This window comes from Mus caroli, chromosome 4 (assembly GCF_900094665.2).
Source record: "Mus caroli chromosome 4, CAROLI_EIJ_v1.1, whole genome shotgun sequence".
NCBI lineage: Eukaryota > Metazoa > Chordata > Mammalia > Rodentia > Muridae > Mus > Mus caroli.
This window is the reverse complement of record NC_034573.1, coordinates 137,993,671-138,009,582: the sequence shown is the minus strand read 5'-3', so window position 1 is coordinate 138,009,582 and position 15,912 is coordinate 137,993,671. Positions and strand designations below refer to the sequence as shown.

Genomic DNA, 15,912 nt, shown 5'->3' with positions numbered 1-15,912 from the left:
ACACACACACACACACACACACACACACACACACACACGTAGTCCCGGAAGACCCAAGACAGAGACTTAGAAGCAATTAGACAGAAGGGTCAAGGCACTAAGGCAAGTCCCAGCTCAGGCGGCTGTCCCACCTCACCAGCAGGTGGCACCAAACCACAGACTAAAAGATGAAGGCCGAGCTGGGGGGGGGGGGTGTCACAGTGGCTCTATTAGGACAACAGTGACAAGACCTCTCCTCACCCCCAGTCAGCCATGGAGCATTCTGGGAAGGAGCTGAGATGCCAGAAAGCAAGTAGCCTAACCTACAGCCTAACACACCCTCCCCACGGCCTACCCCAAGCATGGCACAGAAAGGCAGCTTGTAGATAAAACCAATCCTGGCCTAGCCAGGAAGGCTAGTATAAAGCAGGGATGAATAAAAAGAGTAGCCAAGATTATTCTTCTCTGTGTGTGCGTGCATGTGTGTGTGTGTGTGTGTGTGTGTGTACCACTCCACAGCCTTCATCTCTAAGCCCAAGAGAATGCTATCCAGACCTGGTGGGGTCACTGCCAAACTGCTTCAGAGAGGGGTAGGAACAACTCAGCAAGACACAGCATAACTACTGGGCCAACGGGGCCTGTTGGGCAGGCACCCCACACTCCTTTACCAAGCCCTGTTGTGGATTCCGGGCAGCTTGGATGTCCTCAGGCGCCAGGCTCAGCCAGCCCCTCCTTAGACTCACAATCCAAGCCTTTGTCCGCTGGCCTGCCCAGGCCCAGCTGGCCCCACACCAACCCAAGAGCCCCTGGAAACCCGAGCAGCTGGACGGCCACCAAGTACTTTTCCAGGCCGGGCCAGGGGCCCTGGGGAGACCGAGCACGATGGGGTGGGGGAGATGTCCATTCATCTGTGTGTCCATTGTTGCATTCTTTGGACAAATATTTATTGAGTGCCCACTTTGAGGCAGGCACAATGCTAGGAGCGCAGGATCCAGCAGCAGCCCCATACCCCCTCGGATCGTACATTCTAGAAGCGACTGCCCGTGGAGATGCAAATGAAAGCACAGTAAAGCAACAAGTCCTTCTTTCCTCTGGACCAGACTGAAGGAAGGGGCGGGAGAGAGGCAGGTGCAAGGCGTGGGCGAGGCAGGTGAGGATGCTACCAACTAAATTAAGGCCTTTCTACCCCAGAATTCTGCCTTAGAGGGCGGATGGTGGGGGTAGGGGAGGTCGTTCAGGGTTCCACCCACACGCTACTGTTGGTCACCCGGGCCCCGAACCAGCCCTTCCAGTAGACCGAGTCCTGCCCTCCGTGTTCAAAGCGGACGAAGCGGACACCTGGCCCGTAGTCGGTGAAGGTGTGGGAGATCTGGGGGTGAAAGGATATCGCGTCAGCCTCAGGGGTCTAAGGCTGTCCTTGCCATCCCACTTGAGCGCAGCAGCCTGACCCCAGCTGTAATTGTGTGTTCTACTTGCACAGGCTCCACAAGCTGGGGACGGAGTTTCCACAAGCTCTACCCGGGATATCCCCACCCTGCTCCCTCGGTCCATCTGGATCACCTCCATCCAACTGCCGTCCTCTGGCACAGCCACCGGTCCTGTAGTGAATTCTGACAGCACATCTTCGTACTCCGACAGCAGCCTCACAGTGAGCTCATACAGGCTGCCCGCATCCGTGCGACCCGAGTACCTGCAGGGGAGTGCGAGGTACAGACCTCACCTGCTGAGAGCCTCACTCTGCCAGAAATCTCTTCTGACTAGCCCAGCATCCCTGCCGGGCAAGTGCCCCCCGCCCAGTGTCCCCATTTCACAGATAAAGAAACAGAGAAGAGGAGACTGGTCCCCCAGAGCCAAACTCAAAGTGAACCAGACCCAACCTTGGAACCAAAGCCATCCTAGGAGGGACACAAATGTGTGTGTGTGTGTGTGTGTGTGTGTGTGTGTGTGTGTGTGTGTACATGTAGGGGGTAAGCAAGCCTTAATTTATTAGTAGTATTCTTGCCTTTTAAACACGAGAAAGTGCACACCCATTTGCTAACATTTTAAACTCAAGGCAGGAATAGCTTTCCACCGGTTGCCAACCCTTGCAGACCCGTGTTCCACGTGGCAACAACACTGAAAGTGTGGCAAAGGACTAATCCCTCCACCACCACCACCATTTCCCCTTCCCCTCCAGTCCCGAACCCTCCCCAACAGCTGCTCACCAGTCCTTCACCACGATGGCGGGCTGGGTGGTGTCCAGTAGCTCCTCCCAGTAGCCTTCTGCCTGCAGATCAATGACCTGCGCTTTGCGACACCACCTGGGGAAACAGGCGTCAGGACTCGGTGGGCCCCCGCTTTCCCCTCCCTCTCCCCCTTGCCCCTTCTCCTTACTCGAAGGAGGAGGCGAAGTATTTCTTAACGCTGTCATCTTGGGTAAATTCCACCCCATTGTCTCCGGGCAGTTCCTCCACCCTCCAGCCGTCCCCACCGTGCTCCACGTCGCTCCAGCCCTCCAAGTCCTCTGTAGGGATACGACAGCCCCACCCTGGTCACACAGCCCCTCGCTTGAGGCTGCGGCAGGGCTGACTTTTGCCCTGGCAGTGAGAGGCAGAGTGGCATGGGTCCTTTCTCAAGGTCTCAGGGGGCACAGAATGAGCGACGGAAATGTAGGCACTTCCTCACTCCAACCCCAGACCCAGTGTCCACAGGATCTGTCCCGCCCCTGTTCACTGAGAGTGGATGCCTTGGGAAGAGACTCCCCAGGGATCAGAGGGATGCTCTGGGCTACACAGAGTGCACCAAGCGCTTCATCTCATTTAACCTTGAAGCGGGCTGGCGCCGAGGGCTGTTTTCTAGAAGGGACGGTGGGTATCCAATTATGCGGCCCTCACCTTCCCCACACGGGTTGCGCAGCAGGTTGTGCCTCCTCTTGCTCAGAAAGTAGAACTGTTGCCAGTGGTCCCGCTCCTCATCAGCGCTGCCCTCGGGCACCAGCCCCTCCTGCTGGCACTTGAGCAGCCACAGTGGGGCGCTGTCCACCAGCTCCTTCCAGCGCAGGCACACCAGGCGGCAGGCCTGCACCAGCTCCGTAGCTGGCAGCTCGGCCAGCACGCGCAGCAGCAGCGGCTCAGGCAGCTCCGCCAGGTACTCCACGGCCTCCGCCTCTTCCTCCTCCGCCGCCTCCCGGAGCTGCTCCTCCTCCGCACTCGCCTCGGCGCCCGCCTCCTCTGGCTGCTCCTCTGGGCTCGCTTCTTCGGGGTGGCTCACACTCTCTGCGGACCGGGAGAGTAAGGGAAAGCTGTGACTTCCAAACTGTACCACTCCACGTCCCACTTTGAGTAAACCACAGCAGGGGGCCAGAGGTTCTTAACCCGGACTTGCTGGCACTCGAGGCAGAGACAAGCACATCTCTGCGAGTGTGAGGGCAACATGGGATACTGAGTTCCAGAAAGAGTAGAATCTCAATCTCTCTCTCTCTCTCTCTCTCTCTCTCTCTCTCTCTCTCACACACACACACACACACACACACACACACACACACACATACAAGTTCTGTAGTCCTAAACTGTGTCCAGGGAGGAGCCACAAATACTCCTGCTAAGCCAGAATTGTTTCAACTGTTGCTTCCCCCTGCAGGGCTAGTAGACATTCACAGGGATACATAATTAATGATGGGTTAGTTCTCCTAAGGACCCTCCCAGACCTCTGGGTCCCTCGCTGCCTCCGGGAAGCCTTCCTGGATCTACCTTTAGCATACCCTCTCACAGCATGAGGGTCACAGGCATTCAAGGGTATCCTAGCCTCTGTACTTGCTCTGGTTGTTTGATAGCAACCTTTGTGTACAATGGACTGACCTCAAGGATGTGGCCTGGGAGACACCACTTTCGTCCCTTGTAGAGTCAGGAGCTACTGAATTTTAACAGTGTTTATCATGAGCAAGATACTGCTCTGAGCCTTGGAATTACTCCCTCAATTCTCAACCCATCTCCTTCAGGCTGGGCCCAAGTCTGCTTCACGGAGGGACAGAAAGGTGACAAGGTCCAGAATCACACACCGTATAAGCAGTTGGGAGTCTGTGTTTGAATCCTTTCAGTCCAACACAGAAGCCAGCTTTACCAGCCACCAAAAGAATTGGTTGAGGACTGGAGAGATGGCTCAGTGGTTAAGAGCACCGACGGCTCTTCCAGAGATCCTGAGTTCAATTTCCAGCAACCACATGATGGCTCACAACCATCTGTAATGGGTCTGATGCCCTCTTCTGGTGTGTCTGACGAGAGCAATGGTGTACTCATATACATAGAATATTTTTTTTTAACTGGTTGAATTGACAATCTGACCTTGGTTTGGATACTGTGGATGCTCAGCTGTGAATATGAAGTGATTTAGTGTAGGTCCCACTGGCAGTGTTAGGAAAAGGGACACTCAAGGGCTCTGGGTGAGGAAAATGGGCTCAAGGTCCAGCTAGCCCCAGCCAGCCAATGGGAAAGGGAAACAGACAAAGAGAGGTACTAGGTGACTTGGGAAGAGTCTTCCTCCCCTTTTCCCATCCCTCACCCTCAGTTTCCTCATCTGTGAAATGGAGTCATCCTTGTGTCAGACCGTCAGTTTTATACTGAAATTCATCCCCTCCCCAAAAAGGAGCAAAGCAATGGGGACATCCACTCTTGCTAAGCCAGTGGGGACGCCTGACTCCACAGTGAGGACTGGGAGACAGGACAGAAAGCACTGCCTCCCAGGCTGGGTTCTCAAGGTCAGCCCACCAAATACCCAGGCTGGTGTGGGCAGCTGTGTATCTCTTGGATCTCAGCCCGCCTCATCTGGGCCACCAAAGAAGCCTTGAGTAAGCAGACACTGAGTGCGCAGTATCTCTAAAGGAGAGAGGGCCAGTGGGGAGGGGACCCAGCCACCCTGCGTAATGGAGGCTATCTCTCTGAGTCCCTGAAGACTGGTCTGACCTCAAGAAGCCAAGGGACTAAGGGAGCAGGCCTGGGGCAGGGGAGGGACAGGTGGCCTGTTCCCTAAACCTCTTCTAAGGTGATGCAGTCAATAGCACCTACACTGTCAGACACTGGAAAGCTGAATCAGGCTTTCCCCTCTCTCTTTAGAGCACACAGTGAGTCCTCCATCAGCCATGGTGAATCGTACACACACACACACACACACACACACACACACACACACACACACACACACAGAGCACTTTCCCTGCATTTCTAATGTGTTTTGGTCACATTTTCATATGTAGGGGTTTACTCCTCCATTGGCAATGAGAAAACGGGTTCAGAGAGTCCTAGCATTTCTTCCAGGTTCCACCACAGGACATCATCAGGCAGAAGGAAAAACAATTGTCCATCCTGCTTCCAACAGCTCTGGAGAGCTGGGCCCAACGTCCTCACCTCTCTACCATCACCCAACCCTGCCCTGGCCCCAGCAGATACCTGATGCTCCCCGGAAAGGTGTACCTCACCCAGTCCTCTCCCCTGGCCCCTAGGCCTGGCATTGAGGCCCCAGATTAGATTACAGCCCCCCCTCACCTGCTCCCTTGCACACAACTTGCCACATTGTTGCTGTAGGAAAGTTATCTAGCCCTGGATGCTGACCCTAAGCTGACTCACTCACCTGGATTGGGCCCCTGAGCCCGGGGACTTCCTGGGACCAGGAAGAAAACGGGAGCCTATTCTGGGGCCCTGTGGATGATGTTGAAGCTGGGCACCGACTGAGAGTGAGGACTTGGGAGTAGGGGGGAGGGGTCAGGGATGGAGGGAAGACTGGCCACCTCTGTTCCCTCACCTCCCCTAAAGAGTGAGCACTCCGAGCTGAGCATAGTTAGTGAGGAAGGGATAAGGGTCAAGGCAGGCAGGTCTGCTACCCAGTCTGACTCAGCAAGCAAACCCCTACAGGCCCAGCAGGGAGCCGGAGGGCAGAAGGGGTGGGGTCTTTGGTGCCAGAAAAGATGACTGGACAATCCTTGAGGACCCAGAGCTTCTGCCAAAAGCAGCCTTCCTCACCCCTAGCCTGGTTCCCACGGAACAGCCCGCTACTCCAATACAAGACGGCCCCTCCAGAGAAGGAAGTCCCTCATGAAGCTAGGATGGATGCAGGATGAAGTTTGTAAACCCTAGGACCCCGCGGGGACTCCCGAGGCTCAAGAGGCAGGGAGGGCAGTGCTAGCAAATGGAAGAAGTTCATGGAAGCAAAAGCTTGCAAGAACCCGGCTCTCAAACCCCAGGAAGTCTGGAGCCTGAGATGCCAGAGTCTTCCGATGCCATTTTGGAGACCCAGGCGTCCTCCTCCCTCCATATCACGACATCAGGCAGAAACCTGCTCCCTAGACTGTCTCTAGGGTTTTCCTGGCGCGAAAGTTTGAGCGCCTTCTGCGGCGCTGGTCCGCCCTGTCTCCCGGGTCTGTATCTAGCGGGGCCAGCAGCGGATACCTGGATCACCATCTCCATCCATCGCTGCGGTGCTGTCAAGAGAGAAGAGCCTGAGCGCTGCGGGTGGCGAGTCCTGGAGCTGCCCGCGTCAGCCGGGCCCGCGCCGCCGCGCCTCTTAAAGGCCCCGTGCGCCCCGCCTCTGGCCCCCGGCTAAGGGCTGGGAGCCTGCACCCCCCCACCCCACCCCCCGTAACCCAAGGTGCGGCTTCAGGGAGGAGCCAGGGACTGGAGAGGGGCAGGGACAGCTACAGAATGGGTGGGCTCCAAGTGTGCCTGGAGGATGACTGCAGGGCATATGGAGTCGGACTACTAGGGAGGAGAGGGTGCTGGCGCCGAGCCCAGTGGAGTTGAGGGTATCGGAGCCGTCCTCCTCCCCAACCCCCCAGGTAATTTTCCTACGCTGTGATGGGGGCGAGTCCGGGAAGTTAGCGGGTGAGGCGGGGCCTGAAGGAATGGTGGGCGGGGCCTTGAGGGCAGTAGGCGGGGCCGCATCGTGAACCAACTCTGGCAGAAAGGCGCAGTTCCAGTACCCAGCGTTGTGGGGCAGCCGGACTAAAATCTGGTGACGGAGAAAATGGGGTGGGGCGTGGGGCGTGGTCTGACAAACAGTGGGCGGGTCGCACCCCGGGCCTCCATTGGCCCGTATGGCTCACCCCCAGGATCCAAGGGTTTGGCGCAGCGCGACCAAATGTAGTTGACAAGGAGAATGGGGAGGGAGAGGGGCCAGTGTTGTGGGATGGGGATGGGGCGGGGTCTGATGAGTAGTAGGCGGGGCTGTGTCTTGGGTGCTGTTCTCCGCTGTTCTCCAACGCGTAACCCCGCTAAGAGCAGGTGACAGAAGGAGGGGAGCAGTGAGCGCCCCAGCAAGGAGACGTTTGGCGGGCAATAGGCAGGTCTGCATTCCGGGCCACGCAGGCTCGGGCTATACAGCCCCACGGCCTGGCAGGATCGCTCAGCGCGACGGATAGCAGGTGACTGCGGGAGGGGGAGCGCGCCAGTTCGGGGACTGAGACGCAGTGGGCAGAGACCTAGCGGGGAGGAGGGGCGCGCGCTCTGCGATTCTGAGGGCCTAGCGCCTTTAAGGCCCAAGCCTCAGGCTTTGCCCCCCCCCCCCCCCCCGTACTGTGAGGCTTCGAAGAACTGGGCTATGGACGCCATCGGTGCTCAGAGATCTGAATCTGGTCTTGAGCAAGGTAGCCCGTTTTAGAGCCACGCATAAATGGGAGACTGCAGGGGAGGGGTGCGGGGCGGGGTGCGGGAGGGAGATAGGAAGGCTCTTTTCCACTGTACATCTTTCCTCAGGCTCAGGTAAACGGGTCATATTCTCTGAGATCTTAAGAACGTCACTGAGCCCTTTGTACTCCGTGACCGGTCCTGAGGGCCAGTGATAACCCCCGATCATCATCTCTGTCCCTTTCCCCGTGTGGGGGGTGGGGAGGAAATGAAGAGTGGCAAGCTGGAGGGCTCACAAGGCCTCCCATTGTTACCCTCCTCTTAAAAGACTGCTGGCCTATTGAAAATGGCTGGCTCTACCTTCAGTGAGGGCCGGGGCTGCCTCCCCTCCTCTGCTGTTTGTGTGACCTTGGGAAGGTCCCTGGGCGTCCTTAGAGGCTGTTCTTAGGTGCCCGGGTTGGGGGAAATCAGATCTCATGGTTTATTAAGCAACTCCCCGGCCCATGAACCTTGAGCTTCTGGTGACCCTGGAGGGAACTACCATGCCCCCGCCCCTCGTCCCGTTTACTGTGGAAACAGAAGGTGAGAACAGCACAGCAACTCTGTGGCAGAGTTGGGAATCTCTCTATCCCTGGGTGCTGGGATTGCCACTCGCCAGGGAGAAGGCTTGGTGTATAGCACGGCTCTCCAATACCCACAGGAGCGGGCTAGGAGACGCCACCATGGCAGTAGGCAACATCAACGAGCTGCCAGAGAACATCCTTCTGGAATTGTTCATCCACATCCCGGCTCGCCAGCTGCTGCTGCGCTGCCGACCCGTCTGCAGCCTCTGGAGAGACCTCATTGACCTGGTTACACTCTGGAAGCGCAAGTGCCTTCAAGAGGGCTTCATCACCGAGGACTGGGACCAGCCTGTGGCAGACTGGAAGATCTTCTACTTCCTGCGCAGCCTCCAGAGGAACCTCCTTCACAACCCTTGTGCTGAAGGTGGGTGCGGAGAGTATGCCTCAACAGGACACGTGCTCTATTAGGTGACCACAGTATGCGTCCTAAACACTGGCTGTGAGCCCTTTGGCTATATTATGGCCTTTATTCCTCTCAAAATAATTCTTAGATGCAGGGACTACTGACGCACCCACTTTTCAAATAGGTAGACTGAGGTCAAGGTACACACACACACTACACAAGAAGATAGGGAGTTGAAGGCCATCTGTTACAGGCTAGTCTGGGCTACATGAGGTTCTGTCTCAAAGCAAACCAGTTACCCTTAGTTGGTAATGGTGCTGATACCTGTAATCCCACCACTCAGGAGACTGGGGCACGAGGATCATGAATCCTAGGAAAAGAAATGAGGCCTCACAGACCCCAGGTTAGACCTACAGACTGTTCCAGAAGGGGCCTTGCCCATGGATGAAGGAGCCATGAAGTCTCCCTCGCATTCTGGTTCAAGAACAGATTATCTTCTGGTCATCTGGATGCCCTGAAGCCCAGGCTGTGCTGTAGCCTGAGAATGAGCTACAATATAGAAAGGACCATGTCTCCTGTCACATGGTCAAACATCAAGAAAAGTGGTGCGGGTGTTAGTCTGGGCAGCCCAGACCCACCCCTCCCTGCCCGCCCGCCGCTCCACCCCCACCCCAAGCTGACCTTGTTGGACTGGTAGAGACCCTCCTGTCTCTGCCCATCTGAGTTAACATTTTAGTACCTTTTTTTGTTTGTTTGTTTTTGTTTTTTCGAGACAGGGTTTCTCTGTGTAGCCCTGGCTGTCCTGGAACTCTCTGTGTAGACCAGGCTGGCCTCGAATTCAGAAATCCGCCTACCTCTGCCTCCCGAGTGCTGGGATTAAAGGCGTGCGCCACCAATGCCCAGCTGAGTTAACTTTTTAAAGGATTATAAAAATAGAAAAATGTATAGCCCCCAAACCTAAGATATTATGGCACTCTGCAGAAAGCCCCCCAGAGCCTTTCCTCTCAACATTTATTTATGTGTTAGGTCGTGTGGTGGGGGAGCTGTGCATGCTGCTGCACACATGTGGAAGTCAGAGGACAACTTGTGAAAGTCCGGTTTCTCCGTATGGGATCCTCAGATACCTCAGGCCATCAGGCTTGGGGGCAAGGACCTTTCTTTACCTGTGAGGCATTTGCTGACCTTGTTGTTTTTGAGACAGAGTCTTGCTATATTGCCCTGTGTGGCCTGGTACTCACTCTGTAGCCTAGACTGGTACTCACTCTGTAGCCTTGAACTCACTGCAATTCTCCTGCCTCAGCCTGCTGGGATGGCAGGTGTATGCAACCACAATTTAACCTCTATGCTTGATGGTAGCTGGCAAAGGGATCAAGGCTCAGAGAAGGAGAGTAACATGTCTATAGCCACACAGCCCATTGCTACTGGAGTTGAATGAGATTCAAGTCTGTCTGCCAGAACGTTCTCCATTAGAGAGGGAGTCCGGTCATCCAGGATGCTCAATGGAGTGTCTCTTACCTACACTCATGGCACACAGAAGCATCCAGTGTGCTACCTACAACACACGGGCTGGAGGGCAACTTAGAGGTCCCATCTCTGAGTAGGAGGCAGGGATGCTCCGAGACGCTGTCCTGAGGGGCCTCCTGCATGGTAGACTCTGCTCTCTCCACAGAGGGATTTGAGTTCTGGAGCCTGGATGTGAACGGAGGCGATGAATGGAAGGTGGAGGATCTCTCCAAGGACCAGCGAAAGGAATTCCCCAATGACCAGGTCAAGAAATACTTCGTGACTTCCTATTAGTAAGATATAGGGCCTTGGAGTGGGGGGAGCGCGTGTCTTAACATCCGGGTCCAGTGCTGAACTTCAGCCCCTCCTCCCCCTCCCCCAGCACCTGCCTCAAGTCCCAGGTGGTGGACCTCAAGGCTGAAGGGTATTGGGAGGAGCTGATGGACACTACCCGGCCGGACATCGAGGTCAAGGACTGGTGAGTGCTGGGGCGAGGGTCTGGGGGGGGGCCTGCTGCCCAGGCACCCCACCCCTGCCCTGCCCCCTATCTCCCAGGTCTTCACAGGGCCCTTCCTTCTCTTTATCTGCAGGTTTGCAGCCAGGCCAGACTGCGGGTCCAAGTACCAGCTGTGCGTCCAACTCCTGTCGTCAGCCCACGCACCACTGGGAACCTTCCAGCCGGACCCAGTGATGATTCAGCAGAAAAGCGATGCCAAGTGGAGGGAGGTATGTGGGCAAGGACCCCATGGGAACCTGGGCCTCGCTTGCTTTAGTAGAAGAATAGGAGTAAGCTTCCAGCTTAGACAACAGAGTCAGGAGACAGAGAGAGCCCCAGCCCAAAAGCAATTCCCAGAAAGGATGCCTCCATGGTGCACCAATTGCCTAGCTAGCATACACAGAGCCCTGTGTTCCATCCCCAGTGCTAAAAAGTAAGTAAGTATCTGGGCCTAAAGACTGCCCTCAATAGTTCACAATACTTTTGCTCCTTCAGAGGAGCCAGGTTCAAATCATACCACCCATATGGTGGCTCACAACCACCTGTAACTCCAGTTCCAAGGGATTCAAATCCCCTCTTCAGTCTTTTGCAGGTACCAAGCACATGCATAGTATATACACATACATACTGGCAAAATATTCATACACATGTAATAAACTAAAGGTGTGTAACCCGAAGTGCCCAGTATTGGGAAACTGAAGCAGCAATGGGTGAGGGCTAACTACCTTGGCAACCTAGGGAGACCCTGTCTCAAAATTAGAAACAGTGAAAAAAAAGGCTGAAGATAGCATTCAATGGCAGAGTGCCTGCCTAGCATGTGCTGGCTCAACTCCAGTATCACAGAAAAATAAAATAAAAACGTTCAAGGACAGCTGAGCAGTGGTGGGACACACCTTTAATCCCAGCTCTAGGATTTTCTAAATCCTAGGTAGATCTCTAAATTCAAGACCAGCCTGATCTATAGTTCTTCCAGAGGTCCTGAGTTCAATTCCCAGCAACCACAACCATCCGTAATGAGATCTGACGCCCTCTTCTGGTACGTCTGAAGACAGTGACAGTGTACTCACGTACATAAAAGAAATCTTAAATAAATCGCAAACAAATAAATAAAACATTTGGGCCTCGCAACTCCAGCTCCTGGGCCACCTTCTGGAAGAAGTGGGTACTGCATAAAGTGGTTTGCATAAACAAACATACCCACAGCTCCAACCTTCCCATCACAGGATCTAGTGGTTATTCCTGGTCTGGTCTTTAACTCGACTGTGTCTGGAATGAACTACAATCCAGAATTGGAAGGCTCACCAGTGATCCAGATCTTGAGGCTGGGACATACAAGTTTCTGACCTGGGTCATAGCATGGAAACCTTGAGACAGAGTGGCCATGGGAAGTTTAGGCTCAAGGGAGGAAATCCATGCCTTTAATCCCTGGAGACTGAGGCAAGGAGACCTCTGAGTTCAAGGTCAGCCTGGGACAAGCAAGTCCCAGATCCAGGCATCGTGGTACATACCTTTAATCTGGGCCACACCTTCTGCTGGAGGCCTATATAAGGACATTGGAAGAAGGAAGGTGTCTATTTTTCACCTGTTTGCCTTGTGGGACTGAGCAACTGCTAGATCCTTGGACTTCCATTCACAGCTGCTGCTGACCATTGTTGGGAGTTGGACTACAGACTGTAAATCACCAACAAATTCCCTTACTATATAGAGACTACCCATAAATTCTGTGACTCTAGAGAGCCCTGATTAATACACAGGACTAGCCTCTCAGCTCTGCTGCTGCTGCTGCTGCTGTGGGAAAGCAGCTTCAGACAATAAGTGAGCCCTATTGAAGCAACAGACAGGACCTAGTTGCCAGTTGATCAGTGACTTGTTGACACTGTATCAGTGACTTGTTGTCACTGTATCAACTTCCCTGGGGTGAGTTGGATCTAGGCTGAATAATGTGGTTTTTTGTTTTTTGTTTTTTTTTTTTTTTTTTTTTTTTTTTTGCTTAATTTAATTTTTATTTCTTGTTTCAATTTTCTGATACAGGGTCTTATGTAGCCCAGGCTGGCCCCCAGCTTGCTACATAGCAGAAGACGCCTTGAGCCCCTGCTCCTCCTGCCTCTAACCCCCACCCTGCCTGGTTTATGTGGTCTCAGGACTGAACATAGGGCTGTGTGTGTGTCGCAATACAGGGCAAGTACTTTACTGAACTACAGCTCTTCTGTTGTTTTCTGATAGGGTCCCTCTAAGGTCCTATGTAGCCAGGGATGACCTTGAACTTCTGACCCTCCGGCCTTCACCTCCTGAATGCTAGGATGAAAGGTGTGTGTACCATCATGGTGCCGGGAATGAAGCACTTTTGATAAATCTCCCCCCAACCCCAGCTCTGTTCCTCTGTTCTTCTTGAAAAAGATTTATTTTTATTTTACGCATATAAGTGGTTTTTCCTGTGTGCCTAGAAGGTCAGAAGAGGGCTTCAGCTCTTCTGGAACTGAAGTTACATATGGTTGTAAACTGCCCTGCAGGTGCTGAAAATGGAACCCTGGTCCTCTACAAGAGCAGTCAATGCTCCTAGATATGAAGTCATCTCTCCAGTCCCCCAGAGTTTGTTTTTGGAGACAGATCTTACAGAGTAGACCTGACTGCTCCCCTCTGTCTGCCCCTGCCTCAGGTTTCACACACATTCTCCAACTATCCGCCCGGCGTCCGCTACATCTGGTTTCAGCACGGAGGCGTGGACACTCACTACTGGGCCGGCTGGTACGGCCCGAGAGTCACAAACAGCAGCATCACCATCGGGCCCCCGCTGCCCTGATGCCTCCTGAGCCCCAGTCCTCAGAGCCCTAATTAGTAAACAGTCAGAAAGGGCCAGCTTGGGAAGGGGAGGTAGAAGTCAGAAACTCCCAGACCTCATTGTTAGCCTTTGCCCCCAGCTGCCTCTGTGTGGAGTTTCTAATGTCTGGGCCACCCTCTTCTCTAGCACCCCCAGCAAAGCTGCCCCTCTAAGGGTGCAGTGTCTGAGGTTAGGCAGATACAACAGGTTTCCATACTTCTCATGCTTGCCTAGACCTGTTTCTACCCCTGACCTCTCTCCTTGTTCTCCTCAAGGGCCCTGAGAGCAGGGACAGACAACATATCTGACAGGCTTGGGGGCTGCCTTTAATGATGTCATAAGGCAGATCTAGGATAGAAAGCTCTGCTGGCCAGTCCTTAGCCTTGTGGTCAGCTGCTGTACACTCTCTGCTTTGGCTTTAAAGTCAGGCCTGGTACCAGATAGGTAGGATCAGACTGTCCTTGTCATCCTACCAATGAGTGCAGGACTCACCAGAAGACTCCGGATGAGAGGCCAGATGAGAGGTAGGATGGACCTAGCCAAGTTCTCTGTGGCTTGAAGATGCCCCAGCCCCATCGGTGGGAGCGTCAATTCATACACTACCCCCTTGACCCCAGCACCACTCCATCCATCCTGTTACATAGCCAAATAAAATGTTTCCAGCCTCTGTGTGCACTGCGGCTTTTGGAGGGGAGGGTTGGTTCATGTGCAGTCTATGCTATAAAGAGGGGTTGAGCATTTCAGGAGTGTGGCCATGGCATCCCCCAGCTTAAGGGGCAGAGCCCTCAGCCCTATAGCCCTCATGCCCGGGAATGCAATCCAAGGGGTTCATGCCAGGCTCTGCAGTCACCTTGACCAGAACTTTACTGATTTTTGGTTGATCCCAGCACACAACAGATGCACAATGCTTGTCAAAGTTAATTATCTCACTCCAAAATAGAACAGATGGGGTAAGCTAGGATGGGCCAGAGTTCACAGCCACCTGCCTTGACCTCCCCTTGAGCTGTCCTCCGCTTGCACTTGATAAATGCTTTGTGAGTTAATTTTCACTAGGACCAGAATCCTCAGAGAAACCCGGAAAGAGGTTGGACACCGGGTGATGGCTCAGGCATTTAATCCCAGCCTCAGGAGGCAGACGCTAGTGGATCTCTTGTGTGTTCAAGGCCAGCCTGGTCTACAGAGTGAGCTCCTGGATAAATAGACTTAGTCTCAAGAAAACAAAACCAAAAACCAAAGCCAGAGGAGGTACAACTCTGCCCCTCCCCATGGGTGGGGCAGATCCAATCGCCTGTCTGGTAGGGACTAGATTCTAAGTAGAGCTTCCTTCACTGGAGGAGGAAGCAGGCCCGAGGTGGGAGCAAGCTGCTGAACCGCTTGTCGCCTGGAGGGGGAGACGGAAGCCGGGGAAGCCCGGCCGGTGGAGCAGCAGCTTGGTGGGGGGGGGGGGGGGATCCTAGAGCTCCGAGCTCACCATCTTCGCACCGACGCGGAAGGCCCGCTGGTCGGTGCGTGACGCCAGTGGGAAGACGGGGCGGGGCGAGGTGACAGAGGACCGGGTCGCCGAGGTCCAGGCCCAAGGCCCTGGAGAGCTGAGGCCCCCCTTCCCCCGTGCCCAGGTCGCGGCCGCTGGGCAGCGGGGACCGCGGGTGGCCGGCGGGAGGGTGGGGCCGGGCGCAGGTCACGCGGTCGTGGGGAGACTTGGGAGGGGTGCGGCAGGTGCTCTCGAGTCCGGCGCCGGGACGCGGGGACGCCGGGCCTGCTGTAGGCACGCGAGGGTCCCGGACAGTGGCGACACCGCCTCTCCTTGGGACGCCGGGCTTCAGGCGCTAGGGTAGGACGTCCGCTCGTGACCCAGACGCAGCCTGGTGTGGATTTTACCCCCTAAGGCACACCAGGGGCACTGTAGTCTCCCTGGCAAGGTGGCTTGGTTTTGGGGTGAGAGTGATACTGGAGTGGAAAGCCATCAGGGCCACGGCAGGGGGGGACCCTCACTCGGGACACAGTGACTCACCCGTGTAGGCAGCTTTTAGGAGTTGCCGACATCTTTTAATGCGCATAGTTTAAGTAAAGATTGTTGTTGGTTGTCCTTTCCTTAGGATGGAGCCCAGGGCCTCCCAAGTATTAGATAAGCATGCTACCACCGGGCAGCACCTCTCCCCCTCCTCCCCCCCCCCCCCAGCCTTGAGGGGGAGACATTCCTGTTCCTCCTGCCTGGAAGTTCACAGTCCTACTAAATGAGTCATTGCCAGTCTTATTTACTTTTACTTTGTATTTTGAGACGAGCTAAATTGATTAGGTTGGGACAAAAAGTTCAAACTTTCCACCGAGTATCTGGGACTGTGAGGGTGTGCCTCCACTCAGGTTTGTTGTTTGGGCTTTTCTTTTTTCTTTCTTTTTTTTTTTTAATCTTTTTTGTTTGTTTTTTTGGTTTTTCGAGACAGGGTTTCTCTGTGTAGCCCTGGCCGTCCTGGAACTCACTTTGTAGACCAGGCTGGCCTCGAACTCAGAAATCCGCCTGCCTCTGCCTCCCGAGTGCTGGGATTAAAGGCGTGCACCACCAC

The 15,912-nt window shown here is 54.6% G+C and overlaps 3 protein-coding genes across 13 annotated transcripts in view; 2 read left to right on the top strand and 1 right to left on the bottom strand.

The window, feature by feature from the left end:
* Positions 1-901: 901 nt before the first annotated feature.
* Fbxo2 (F-box protein 2) lies at positions 902-7,534 on the bottom strand. Of its 3 annotated transcripts, none has more exons than XM_029476613.1 (7): positions 7,519-7,534; positions 6,396-6,427; positions 2,853-3,233; positions 2,353-2,482; positions 2,184-2,279; positions 1,540-1,669; positions 911-1,348 (listed from the first exon to the last, which is right to left on the bottom strand). In XM_029476613.1, the coding sequence occupies exons 2-7, from the start codon at positions 6,415-6,417 to the stop codon at positions 1,214-1,216; spliced, it is 894 nt and encodes a 297-aa protein (XP_029332473.1). In that variant the 5' UTR covers positions 6,418-6,427; positions 7,519-7,534; the 3' UTR covers positions 911-1,213. The 3 variants fall into 3 exon arrangements, with proteins under 3 accessions (XP_029332472.1, XP_029332473.1, XP_021016644.1); XM_021160985.2 differs by lacking the exon at positions 7,519-7,534 and adding an exon at positions 6,795-6,839; XM_029476612.1 differs by lacking the exon at positions 7,519-7,534 and having other exon boundaries at positions 902-1,348; positions 6,396-6,529.
* LOC110292328 (F-box only protein 44) lies at positions 7,008-14,020 on the top strand. 6 transcript variants are annotated; one of them, XR_003836477.1, is made up of 7 exons: positions 7,008-7,366; positions 8,269-8,555; positions 10,204-10,330; positions 10,420-10,515; positions 10,628-10,763; positions 12,565-12,711; positions 13,190-14,020. XR_003836477.1 is itself a non-coding variant. In XM_021159611.1 (6 exons), exons 2-6 carry the CDS (start codon positions 8,291-8,293, stop codon positions 13,331-13,333), a joined length of 768 nt encoding a protein of 255 aa, XP_021015270.1. In that variant the 5' UTR covers positions 7,008-7,366; positions 8,269-8,290; the 3' UTR covers positions 13,334-14,020. The 6 variants fall into 6 exon arrangements, 5 of the variants coding, with proteins under 5 accessions (XP_021015270.1, XP_021015274.1, XP_021015272.1 ...); XM_021159611.1 differs by lacking the exon at positions 12,565-12,711; XM_021159615.1 differs by lacking the exon at positions 13,190-14,020 and having other exon boundaries at positions 12,565-12,733.
* A 637-nt stretch (positions 14,021-14,657) lies between these two features.
* The window catches only part of Fbxo6 (F-box protein 6), a 7,041-nt gene continuing 5,786 nt past the window's right edge, over positions 14,658-15,912 (top strand). Inside the window, exon 1 of one of the 4 annotated variants that reach the window (XM_021159861.2) lies at positions 14,658-14,784. The gene's annotated coding sequence lies outside the window, so the exon portion shown is untranslated. The other 3 variants (XM_021159862.1, XM_021159863.2, XM_021159860.2) reach the window with 3 other exon arrangements.

Coding starts and splice junctions, on each gene's coding strand:
- Fbxo2 (XM_029476613.1), bottom strand. CDS start 6,417: ATGGATGGAGATGGTGATCCAG. Junction 3,234..6,395: donor GGATGGAGATGGTGATCCAG/GTATCCGCTGCT, acceptor CCCGGTCCGCAG/AGAGTGTGAGCCACCCCGAA. Junction 2,280..2,352: donor TACTTCGCCTCCTCCTTCGA/GTAAGGAGAAGG, acceptor CTGTTTCCCCAG/GTGGTGTCGCAAAGCGCAGG.
- LOC110292328 (XM_021159611.1), top strand. CDS start 8,291: ATGGCAGTAGGCAACATCAACGAGCTGCCAGAGAACATCCTTCTGGAA. Junction 10,516..10,627: donor GACATCGAGGTCAAGGACTG/GTGAGTGCTGGG, acceptor CTTTATCTGCAG/GTTTGCAGCCAGGCCAGACT. Junction 10,764..13,189: donor GCGATGCCAAGTGGAGGGAG/GTATGTGGGCAA, acceptor CCCCTGCCTCAG/GTTTCACACACATTCTCCAA.